The 13,509-nt window shown below is 41.2% G+C and overlaps 1 protein-coding gene across 1 annotated transcript in view; it reads left to right on the forward strand.

Moving 5' to 3' along the window:
- The window catches only part of LOC103178401 (solute carrier organic anion transporter family member 3A1-like), a 195,211-nt gene that overhangs the window by 123,905 nt on the left and 57,797 nt on the right, over positions 1–13,509 (forward strand). Inside the window, exon 3 of the mRNA XM_007893117.2 lies at positions 13,040–13,138. Within this exon, the coding sequence (XP_007891308.2) occupies positions 13,040–13,138 (99 nt within the window). The remainder of the gene's footprint in view (positions 1–13,039; positions 13,139–13,509) is intronic.

Genomic DNA, 13,509 nt, shown 5'->3' on the forward strand with positions numbered 1-13,509 from the left:
GCCCTGTGGGCTGTTTCCATAAGATCAGCCTCCTGGGTGATTAAAGTGATGAATGAGAGTTGGGGAGTTGAATTTTCTTTTTTAACCACAAATTGGTTAAAGAGAGGATTTTTTTTTCTACAAATCCTTGCACTGCTTCCCTATGATCTTCTCAAGATTCACTTTTCTGCTTGTCCATCCGTTTGGCAAGCTCAGGCCTGCTGTAGCCCCTTGCCTTTTCATTGACCGCTGAGCCTTCAGCCCACGGCCCCTCTCTGAAACTTTCTTGCTCAATCCCTACATCTCGTTCCTCTTTATCTGTCTGCAAAACTGCCAAAACAAACAGCCCCTTTGACCATGCCTCTATAAACCTCTCTGTGCTGATACTGAACATGAAGGCACTTTATAAATTGCAAGTTGTTTTTATTGTTTTTAAACAGCAGAGGGAAAACTTAGTGTGTCATTGGTGAGCTACTTGTGTAACAGATACAAGATTTGCTGCATCTTGAACCTTCACAGCATGTTTATAATTGTTTCAGCTTTTTTTAGTAGTAAAAAAGTACAGATCCAATCAATGAACTGTTAGTAAGAGAGTCAGGCAAATATTGTATTTAGAATAGAAGGATATCATTTAGAGGGAAAGGACATGGAATGGAACTAACTATTTGAGGGCTCTAGCATAAGCAAAATGAACTGCCTGGCCTCTTTCTGTGCTCTAAATTCTATAGTTCTGTGATCTTAAGATGATGAATTACTTTCACACACACCTTAAAGAGATAGTATTGGTATTGTCACAGCGTAACTTAAAACAATGATAGCTGGCACAATTTCAGAAGGGATAGATTTGTCTGACAAGCCTCATACACCTTTTTGAGAAGGTGACCTCTCAATTTGACTGGGATGCTACATAACATGGCGTACCTAGACTTCCCAAATGCTTTTGATAAATTTCTAAAAAAGATACTCATTTGTTGTGTTAGAATTGGGAGAATGACTGACCAGTGCCTTGGGATGTCCTCCCAATGTAAAAGGCACTATACTAATGTAATTTTGTATTGTATTGGATCTCAAGCTAATGCCGAATCAGTGGATCAAGGCTGTATTAGAGTTCATGCCCAGCCAGAATTAACAGATCAGAGCTGCATTTATGCTCAAACTGTGCCCACTATGTTGCTAGTAAAGAGCTAGGCTAGCAGCAGTACTCCTGAAGTGATATTACCTTGTTTAAAGCCCTGAGGGATGGGAATTAATTACAATGTCTGGCTTCTGAGCACTGCGACAAAGCTCAATCTCAAACCTAAGAAGAATAGTTTGCTTTTCCCTATGTGTAGTGTGGCCTCTTTTGACAGTGCCATAATACCACTGCTTCTAGAGTAACTGGAACAAAGTAAACTACAAAAAAAGGTGATGTATGATATTCTAATATCATCTTTCAGCATAAACCAAACCCAAAATACTGCAGATGCTGGAAATCTGAAACAAAAACAGAAGTCCCTGGGAACACTCAACAGGTCAGGCAGCTTCTATGGAGAAAGGAAAGTGAGTCAACGTTTCGGGTCCACAACCCTTAGTCAGAACAGTTCTGGTGAAGGGTCATGGACCCAAAATGTTGATTCACTTTCCTTTCTCCATAGTTGCTGCCTGATCTGCTGAGTGTTCCCAGCGACTTCTGTTTTTGTTTCATCTTTCAGTGTTATTTTCCTGCTGGTGATTATGTTCTCTAAGACATAAGCAGGATGTATAATAGATATTTTGGCAAGAATTGATTTACCATTCGTTCATTGCTTGCATTTTTTTAATGTAAGCTGGGACCTGCCCTTTTGTAATTAATGTTCCCCATCCAGTTTCAAAGCGATCGCTGTGCTTGTTCCTATCTTTGAAAAGGACTCTCTCTCCTTGCCATTCGCTTTCCAATCATTCCAATCTTCATTCAGATGACTACCTTAAAAGAAGCATTGTGTTGCTGGAAAGTTGAGTTTCAGTATTTCCCTGCAGATTTCCTTGCTTCATACCTTTTATTTTTACCACATGGTCGGAGGCCATTTGACCCATTGTATTTAACCCACCTGATCCTCACCTACCATCTTATCACTTACAAGCTGTGGAGACAGATGAGTTCAGATTCCTATCATTGAAACGCGGAACAACAAAGTTAATTCCGTTCTGTGGCAGATTTCCTTCAAAATGCAATGAAACTGGGATTGAATTTGTGGTGTAGGTTAACAACCCAGATGCAATATTTGCAGGTCTAACCATGTGCAGTTGCCCTTATCAATATAATATTGTAGTCAATAAATGTAAAAGATTACATAATTACCTGGAATCCTGTTCATCTATGGTTAATTATGGAATTAAATGCCCCTTTAATTCCCTCTACATGTGCTTTTGCACATAGTTAACCTAACCCGAATATTAGAGCTCACTAGGTTTTCCATGCAATGAGATCTTTAACTTAACCTGGATATTAACAAGGCAGCAAACAGAGTGGAAGAGAAAAGGATCCAGTGAACTGCAACATACAACACACAACATTTCTGGATGCTTGCTATTATGTAGTGGACTAGGAAGAAGTTGTTTGGTTGGCCTCATGGCTGATTTGTGATACAAGCAGGGGGAAAATAACTAAAAAGGGCAAGCACAATAAATAAAGGAAGACGTTGTGATATCTTTAAAACATCTTTACCTGTTTTTACACCTAGGATGCAAATAATATGCCGCAGCTCTTCAACTTATTTATACAACACATTCAATAATTGAAATTCCGAGACGCTACCCCGCGTGAAGGACACAATATCAGTGCAGGTACTAGTAGTTAGAATAATTGGTTGGAAATGTAGAATTGAAAAATGCAAGATATAATGTCACGGCACTTTCACACCATTATAACAACAACAACTTGCATTTCTATAGGCGCCCTTCACATGAGGCAGCATCTCGGAACTCGAAATATCACCTCCTTATAAATGTAGAACATATCAATGAAAGCAGATCACATTGGCTTCATTTGAAACTCTTATTTTCACAGCGCTGCCTGTTCTCACATCCAACATTGGGGATCACTCTGTTCAGTGTTGAGGCCCAGAGTGGCTGATTGTTCCCGTTATCTCCTTAGTTTCTCAGTCCTTGACCTATTCTATGTTTAACATTTGACATGCAACACCCAAAGAGAACAGCAAATTAGTCTCTTATTCTACTACAGAAAAATTGAAAGTTGGGGAGGTAATTTGCCTTTAAGATAAATCCTAAGCTGCAGCTCTCTCAGAGTAGAACTGTGACACCTATAAGCTCTCACTGTTAACATTAATTTTGCAGATAGCTGTTAATCAGATGGGGCACAGAAGAGAATCAAATTATGCATGAAGTTTTGATGCAGTAGCTGATCTGGTGAACTGATTAAGGGCGTGATGTTCCTGTGAATTGATCTGCTTACACAGCATCAGAATATATAATCAACTAGGAAAAATATGATCTTATCAAAACAATTTACATTTATATAGCATCTTTCACTTTGAGAGGATGTCTCAAAGCGCTTCACATAATCATTAACAATAATAATAAACCTTGCATTTGATATAGCACCTTATCCGGTTGTTGAGACTTCCCAAAGCGCTTCACAGGATACACTGTAAAGTGATTGGACTGTATATTTTGTGAGCAAAATACAGCAGCTAGTTTTGTGCACAGTAATGTTCCACAAACAGTCATGAGTGAGTGACCAATTTTTATCTGGGGGACTGTTGGCCAGAACACTCATTTCTCTTTTCGAATAGTGCCGTGGAATCTTTAACGTCCACTTGAACAGGCAGATGGGCCTCAGTTTATCCAAAGGATGGCACCTCTGATAATGCAACCTCCCCACCCCTCACACTGTACTGGAGTGTCAGCTTAGAATATGTGATTCCAAATTCCTGATGTGGCGCTTCTAGAACCCACAACCATCCTCAGAACAACAACAACAAGCGAGAGTGCTACCAGCTGATGCCATGATTGATTGGGAGCTTGAAATTGGAGGAGAGGGGGAGCTGATGAGGGGAGAGGAAAGGTGATCGAAAGCAGGGTTGAAGACATAGATTTTAAAGAATATTTTCAACCGAGGAGGGAGAAGACAAGCCAGACTGACTCTGGGATGGAGACGCTGGGTGGACTCTCACACAGGGAACAAGGACAGAGTGGCTGAAGGCTCACCCAGTGATGATGGAACGGAGAGGGTGTTTGCTGATTGGAGGGAGCGGCCGGGGATGTAGGGGCACAGGAGATAGGGTGAGGTGGGGCCATGAACCATTTGAAATTGGGGACAAAAATCATGAATTTGATCCATGGGGGATGCGGAGCTAGTGATATGGGCTTCAGAGTTCTGGTCAGTAGCTTGTATAGAGAGTAGGTGGCGAGTGTAGCAAGCAGTGTTGTAGTAATTGCCTATATAAAAGAGAACATTTCATTTCATTCAGCATATTGCTTTCTAACACACATTTCACTCAGCCACACAGATCCTACTGCTGATTTGAAGGCATATTTCATTTGTGATTGACTTTCATTTCATGGGCAAGAGTACAGGTCTCTAGTCACAGAAAAGCTGACTCAAATCAATGAAAGAAGACAGCTGCCTTTACCTGGGCTGAGAAATGAGAACTGATCATGGGGGCTGCCTTGAAACTAGCAGCCAATGTCACATCAGTCATGTAGAGAAGTCAGAATGGAAATAAAATATCTTTAGACCATATCAACAGTGTGAAAACAGCCAGAGGGTTAGCACAACAGAGGAGCAAACTGAATGGGTGCTCAGTTTCACTGTGTAAAATCAAATGCTACATTACTGTGATTCCAGGCCTTTAACAATAATTTCATCACTTTTTTGCAGTGTGGTGTGTCAGTAAACTACATATATGTACATATATATAGGTCTGATAATTACTATTACTTTTTATGTTTCTGGTCAATGGATTATAACGATAATAATCCTTGCATTTGATATAGCGCCTTTTCACAGTGTTGAGAGGTCTCAAAGAGCTTCACAGAATACAATGTGTATTTTGTGGGTGAAACGCGGAAGCCAAATGCGCATGGCAGTGTCCCACAAACAGTGGTGGATTGAGTGACCAAATGTTTTTTTTGAGGGATTATACCCCCAGGGAGCGATTCGCCAAGCGAGTAACAGAGAGCGATTTCTACTTATTGCTCAGTAAACAGGCATGTTGAGTAAGGAAAATTGCCTAAGGTTTTTCCCCACCAGGAAATTGAACCCCAGTCCTCCTGAAGGGAACACACTAACCACTATGCTATGGGACTCCACAAGCCAAGCAGTTTATTGAACCCAACAATGCTGCAACTGTCCCTCAAACTGCAACAGTAATGTGCCAGTCTGTAACCAATGAATAATCAATCAGAAGCAGCATAATTTAGATAATTAAAATGTATGCACATATCTCTTTCAAAAAGAGATCTTGAAAGACTTTGTTGACATCAGGTATTGATTGATGATGGAGCTGATACTTGTGATGATTTTTTCCCTCTGCAGTTGTAACATTTTATTTCTGCAAAGTTGGTGTCTAAAATTGACTTTTAGGAAATTCCAAGTTGCCCCACCATTCGTCTATTTGTATGGGATACTATCTGTTAAATGCAGTCACCATCGCTTGTTTCTATATAGGCAGCCTATGACACTTTGAGGTGCAATGAATCCATTGCCTGATTCAATAGGGTTAATTTAGTGGCACATTTGATGTTTACCGCACCAATAGTTATCACACTGAATGTACCTGGATGAGCCAGAGGATTACACCCCTGCCCCCCGATGCTGTTCTCAATGACTTAGTCCACACAGCTAAGTCCACAGCAAGTGAAATGGCTCATTGTAAATCACAGTTTGGTGATAGACATCATGGGAAGGTGTGGATTTTCTCTTTAAATCAAATAGGTCACCTCTGGTTGCTGGTACACCTAATGGCCCACCTGAGATTGAAAAGATCATTCTTGAGCTGACTGATTGCAGACATGTAGTTGCATCAATCCATCAATCACAGTGTTTGTAAAACATTTTTAGAAATTGTTCCTTTACTCCTGTCACCGAACTGTTTTCACCAGAAATAACCTGTTCTCCAGCTGCATTCATAACATTTTTCAATTTCATATGGAGTCAATTGGCTGCTTCACATCCCCGCCGGCTCCACCCCCCTATTAATGGGGGAGGTTTCAGCCATTCTGTCCCCACTCTGCGCAACTCAATCCAGAATCTCTCCGTTTTAACCTCCTCACTCCCCACTTTGATAGGCTGCCTATGTTTTCAACACCCTTTCATTCATCTGTCCCACATACACCCCTACCCATTAGCTGCCTTTCCCAGTTCAGGTGCCCAGTCACCTATAATGAAGCATTCTGAGACTTCCTCCTGATATGAACAGTGCTGGATAAATTGTTGGTGTTGGCTTGTAAGCTGTTTCAGGAGCTTTGAAATGTCCATTATTGGAGGCGGATACATTGTCATTGTCACAAACAAATCACGAATCTTTTGGCAAGCTGTGCATTCATGCGAGTTTGGGAGGGTTTGATTGGTATTATCAGCAAACATAGCTTTCTCCTGTTCCTTACTGAGAAAAGGAAAGCTGGTCCCTTGCTTACATTGTGACTCTCCTGCTCCCATTTACATCAGCCAGCCCCAGTGCTTTCAACACACCCTTTCCTGCTTCTGTTTGCTCTTGTTTTTATGGCAGTCGCAATGTGAATTTATTGCAAGATAAATATTTTCTTTAATTTTACACTTCAACCTGTTACGAAGGCAAATATTCACTTTGTGAGTCACCAATGGTTTGTTGCTTCAAAGCTGCTGAGATCTGGACTGTGTTTGTTGGATAACTGATATTTTTTATCATACGCTCAGCAAAACCCATTCAAGAAATAACTTGACCATTCAGAATTTAGCTTGATCATTTAAATCCATTTCCAATACAGTCCATTTCCGTATGAGAAAAACACTAGTTGATCAGCAAATGAGAGAACACATACCATTTTAAGCATAATTCTTCATCTCATTGGCTTATGGCACCATTCAAAAAGAGAAGGGAGTTACTCCTGGTGTTCTGGCCAACAATCCCCCAAATAAAATTGTTCATTGATTCCATGACTGTTTGTTGGACATTGCTGTGCACAAATTGTCTCCCGCATTCACCCACAAAATACACCAGGTTACACTATGTACTGTGAAGCACTTTGAGACGTCTCAACGACGTAATAAGGCACTAAATCAAATACAAGGATTTATTATTGTTTCAACTGTTCGTATATCTCACTGGATGGTGTTATTACCAAATAAAACAGCAATGGCAAAATCAGTAATATTATGGATAGCCAAGGTTTAGAAGCAGATTCATTAAATTGTTCTTTGGGAGCCCGTCTCTGCTGCACGATTAATTAAAGATGGAAAATGCACTTTCCGCATCGACATAAATCAGACATTTCCTTTTTTAAAAAAAAAACAAATTCACACGAGGGTTTACCGTCTGGTCAGCAAAGTGTGTGTGAATATTGGCATAGACCCAAGCAGACATATGGCAGTGAGGAGGGAGCAATGTGGTGCAGCTGGCTGAGTCTTTGCTGTAGTTTCACCATATGGAAATTTCAATCTAGAGCCTCAATTCACAGAAAGACATTCAGGTCCTTTTAGCGGAAGATTCAATATTTATCACATTGAATATGTCAGGGGAGGACCTACCTGATGCTAATTCCCTTTGGTAATGTCCATGAATCTCCAACTTATGGATCACAGCTTTCATTTGCCGGTTAGTGGAATACTTTTTTTAACTACAGTAATTGAAAACCTCAGGGTGTCCAATATCCCACTGACCAGCAGTGCGAAGCTATGATCCAGGAGTCAGATTCCAATGCTACGAACCTGCTGCTATTTAGCACAATGCTGGAAGAGTAGGGGGAGGGTATACCTCTGGTACATCCAAGTACATTTGATGTGATAAATATCCAAAACATTCTTGAAATTGACACAAATTAAAAACCATTGTGCATTGCGGGTCTAAAATTAATTCCTGAATTCCCTATTCCTCAGTAACATCTCGCATTGCTTCACAAATGTCAAGCAAGAGGGTAGGTGCAGAGGGAGGAGTAAAGTGACTGTAGATACGGTCAAAGCTGAACAACGTTGGTCAGCCCTTGCTGTATGAATTGAGGAGCCCAGTTACAGGGAAGCTTATTAGGCTGATGATGCCGGTGTCTTTGCAGTTTGATTAGTGATCAATGAATTCTTCAAGAGGAGAATTGAGACAGTGTTCCCTGAATTGGTGCTGGGATGCTGGGATCTGCATAGTAGCATCAAACACACGGCCAGCAAGCTCCATAGCTGCACGAGTGGCTTTGGATGAAACGTTTTTTCCAAAACGTCCGGCAGGGAGGTGGGAGAGATGATCTTTCCCAGTAGTTATCGACTCGGACATTTGTAGGAGTGCATCTCCCAATAGCATATCACAAATCCTCTCCATCTCAGGCTACAATAACAACAACTTGCTATAGCGCCCTTCACCCAGGATAACATCTTCATCAGAACTGAAATGCTACGGCTCTATTAGTCTCCCTCTTTTGGATGTTAAGTGAATTGTTGTGGACGACCAGAATTTCTGGTTTTGTTTCAGGTTTCTAGCATAATTAGTATCTATTTTACATAAATTCTAGGTGGGGTGGGCTGAGGTGAGAGGGGTATGGATTCAGGTGTCCCCCTGGGAATTACATATCCTAATACTGACAATATTGACATCTGTAAAACTCCCCAGATTATAACAACTTATTCAGCATTTCCATCCACTGAGTGTTAGAATGAAGATGGGAAATGCCATCAAGTGTGGTGCAGAGAGGCTCAGCCATTGTCCTGAGACTGTGCTAGAAGCTGCTTTACTGAAGCAGAAAACCATGCCATTGCCTTAGGTCTGTACCATACCAAATTCATCAGTAGGTATCAATGCATTCAAAACAATAAGTGTCTATTGCTTTTAATATTGTTATGAACGTGAACATTTATGAACACTCAGCTGATAGTTTTCCCACATCATGTATTGATGCTGTAACCTTTGTCGGGCTAATGGACATGTTTAGTTTACAATAATAAATAATAATCCTTGCATTTGGTATAGGGCCTTTTCATGTCGTCGAGACATCTCATAGCACTTCAGGATACAGTGTGAAGTGGATTGACTGTGTATTTTTGTGGCCAAAACGCAGCAGCCAGTTTTGTGCACAGCAATGTCCCACAGACATCTATGGAGTGATTTGATCAATTTTATTTGGGAGATTTATGGACCACAACATCAGGAGAAACTTCCTTCTCTAATGCTGCTATGGGATCTTTAACGTCCAACTGATCACTGCATTGGAATGTCAATTTAGACTTGTGATTTCAAGACCCCAAGCGGGGTTTGAGCCCACAAGCTTGTGACTCAGAGGTGAGTGCTACCACTGCGCCAGGCTGACATGGAGTTTGCTAAAATGTAATATGTTTCACTTGAGCATTTTTCTTAAAGTGATTTGCTGCCATAGCTCTGAATGTGACAGAAAACATAGGCCATGTCGACATGAGTGTCTATTATATATATAATATAATCTTGGCATTTGGTACAGTGAATTTGTATGTTGTTGAGCCGTTTCAAAGGGGCTTCACATGATTTTTCTGTGAAGTGAGGTGACTGGATTGGTAGGCAAACACGGATGATTTAGTGCTTGATCCACTGGCCTAGCTTTAATAATTCAACATTTAAATGTCCAAATTTTGAATACATAGATATATGTACAGTATCTTCCCATCTGTAGTTACCAAATGCTATTCTAATCATAAAACTAAATCATGAACTAGGCAACAGTATTAATTGTGTGAAAATTTGAGCTTTTGTGTTTGTATCACAGTAGCCAATTTTAGCCAATGTCATCCAAGGGTTAAATTTAGGTATTTTTAACTCTTGTAGGTATACACCCAAGTGTGATTCCCAAGGAAGAGGCAGACATCCATAGGTTATTAAGGCACTCTGAAGAAAACAGAATCCCTGGGTTATGATTGGAATACTATATAGGAATACTACTGTGGATTAAAATAACCAAATGTTTCACTGAAGTATGTTAACTTCTAAATCAATGGAGGTTGGGGTTGGGGGGGTAGAAGGTGGAAATGTGCTTAATATAACCCATGCTGAGTTTAATCCCAATAATCCACTGTGTTTAATCCCAATAATCCACGGTCTGTTTAATACCAATAATAAACCCTGTTTAAGAATAATAACCCATACTGAATTTAATATTAATAACACTTGCTGGATGTAATATTAATCCATGCAATCCTTAAAATCAAGAAAACATCCTGTTTTATCGTGTTGGTTGGTCTCATTAGAGAGTAAAATGAAATGGCCTGTTCCTCAGAGAGGAAGAGTGTGGATTTAATAATTTTACAGGGTGCAATAATTGTTTAACCAGGTGATGGAGGCCGGTTGTGTTAGTAGATTTAAAAAGGAATTAGATCTGTAAATATTTGACAAATAATTAATTTTAAAGGTATGAGTAGTGTAGGATTTGTTTTTCTTTGAGATGGACAGCAGTGATCTTTCTCTGGTCTGTTTCCAGAGAGAGTATCTATAATGGAGCCCAACTGGGTGCACTGAACAAGATGAAAATCAAGGTGAATGATTCTAGTCCAGATTCTAGAACAGTTCATTACTTTCCTTCTTCAGTGACAATTGTGTAAATGCTTTGTGATTTGTTTTTTTGATTACCTGTGCTTTTTTTTTTCGCAATGATTAGATCCTTCACATTAAATCTGAGGGGAAATTAGAGACCTAAAGTTCTTAATGTACTTAGCCTTAAGACATTGTGATTGAAATTAACGATTGTGCAAAATTTTAGAAAATTCTTAAACGTACCCTTAATTTGCAAGACAGTTTGAACTGCTTCTAAATTAAGCCTGAATTTAAGTACACTTTATTTTCAAAAGCCTGCATGGTCTAAAATATTAACATAATGCTCTTCAGGCTAAGCCTACAAGAAATTTCAGGATTCAAATGACTAGATTTAGCCTTGACTATACAATAGTACTGTTAATAAGTGTGAAGAGTGGAAGCTCTTACACTGATGCTTGCCTCCATTACTGTGATATGCAGACCTCTGTGTTTTATGGGCGAGTGAGCCCTTTCATTAACATGATTTTACCATTGTGCTCAGTGGCAAACATTTTCATTTGGGCGTAAAACTGATGCTTTGAAGTTTCTGCTCGTGCTTGAAGGCTGAAGGAATTAAGAGCTGTTACGTTACATTTAAATTATCTTTTTATTTTTTGTGAAATATGTAAGGGTGAAAAATGCAGCATGTGATTTGCTGATTATCAAAGGTGATAACTATCACATCCTACCTTTTTGACTGTGTGTGTGTTACATATATATAAAACAAACAACAACTTGCACTTATATAGCAATCTCCACGCAGGATAGCGTCTCAGAGTGACATATATAGTTTATAAATCTCTCTCCCCACATACCCTGGGTGTCCATCTTAAGCATTGAGCTTAATTATTCTGTAATTAAAATTAACTAGGGTATGTAGATATATATAATATATGTGTCAGCTTAACTCAATGGTAACATTGGTGCCTCTGAGTCAAAAGACTGTGGGTTCAAGCTCCATGCTAGGCTTCTAGTCTGGGCTGCCACTGTAGTGCTGCATAGTGCTGCAACTTCCACATGTATGCGGATGACACCCAACTCTGTCTTTCTGCCTCCACCTTCAACTCCAGGACCACTGCTGTCCTGACAGACTGTCTGTCGAACATCAAGTCCTGGTTGAGGGCAAATTTCCAACAGTTGAATGTGAACAAGACTGAGGCCCTCCTGATTGGCTCACGTCAGCGCCTCAGCACCTCAGGCTCTGGCAACATCAACCTCCATGGTTGCACACTACAACTCACCAGCCAGTCAGGAACCTCGATGTCTTGTTCGACCCTCAACTGTCTTTACTCCCCCACATTCAAGCCATAACCTGCTCTGCCTTCCCTCATCTCCGTAAAATCGCCCGACTCCGCCACTACCTCACCCCTCAGGCCGCTAAAACTCTTGTTCATGCCGTCATCACCTCCAGGCTCGACTTTGCAAATGCCCTGCTTGTCAACCTTCCCAACTCCTCCCTCCACAGGCTGCAGATAATCCAGAATTCTGCAGCCCGTGTCCTCTCCCGCACCAAACTCCGTGACCCCTTCTTCCCCATTCTCGCCCGACTCCATTGGCTCTCTATCCTTCAGAGGATCCAGTTCAAAACCCTGGTCCTCTCATACAAAGCCCTCCATGGCCTCGCCCCACCCTACCTCTGCGACCTCCTAACCCCCTACCAACCCGCCTGCTCCCTCCGCTCAGCCGGCTCTGGCCTGCTCCACGTCCCCCGACCCACCTGCCCCACCATGAAGGAGAGCCTTCAGCCACTCTGCCCCCAACCTTTGGAATTCCATCCCCCAGTCACTCTGCCTCACCCCCTCCTTAGCCTCCTTCAATTCCTGCCTCAAGACCCTCCTCTTCGACCATGCCATCAGCCAACCCCCTTCCCCTCTCCTCCCTTACCCCCCCCCCACCCCCGGACCCCAGCTTGGGTCTGAAATGCTGTACCCTGTCCATCACCTTGGGACGTCCTCCCGACGTGAAAGGCGCTATACAAATATATCTTGTTGTTGCATTGGTGGAGATGCTGTCTTTTGGATGCCATTTTAAAGCAAGCTTCTGGATGCTTGTTTAGACGGATATTACAGATCCCATGGCACTATTCGAAAAGAGAAGGGAGTTTATCCCGGTGTCCCGGCCAACAATCCCCCAAATAAAATTGTTCATTCATTTCATGTCTGCTGGTGGGACATTGCTCTGCAGAAACTTAAACCTACATGATACACAGTTACTACATTTTGCAATAATTTCTGTAAAGGGCTTTGACACGTCCTCATGACAGTAAATTCTTGCAGAATATCACCACGTAATAGTGGCTCTAATCATCATGTAGTTGTTTACGTTTAGAATTTCTAGTAAGCCTTGTTCTTTTCTCTCTTCCACAGGTGTGCTGTTCACCACCATGCTGTTTGGCCCTGCTTTTGGGTTTATGCTGGGCTCCTTGTTTACAACGATTTACGTGGATGCTATCTTCATTGACGTCAGTGAGTGTTCTTGTATATAACTTTGTGAATACTGTTATAAACACACACTCAACCCGGGGACATGTAACCATTGTAATGCTGAAGGAATTCTGTCAACTTGCCACCCGTAGGTGTTTCTAGGCTGCTTCATGCTCTCACATTAGCTGTACTGAGGTCTCAGCTCAACGAAACCTATGGCCAGAATAAGAATGAAGCAATCTCCTATTTGAATCGAAATAAGATGACTCGTTTATTATTAAAGTAAATAATGCTGCAATAGTAAGGTGCAGACTTGCAGTCTAAACTGCTTGTTGGACAAACTCCCAATTGCTGTGTGGAAGTATCAGTGTAAGGAAACGCCTGAGGCTACCACCTGAGGTTGCTCTTTCATG

Source organism: Callorhinchus milii, unplaced genomic scaffold, assembly GCF_018977255.1.
Source record: "Callorhinchus milii isolate IMCB2004 unplaced genomic scaffold, IMCB_Cmil_1.0 Scaffold1, whole genome shotgun sequence".
Lineage (NCBI taxonomy): Eukaryota > Metazoa > Chordata > Chondrichthyes > Chimaeriformes > Callorhinchidae > Callorhinchus > Callorhinchus milii.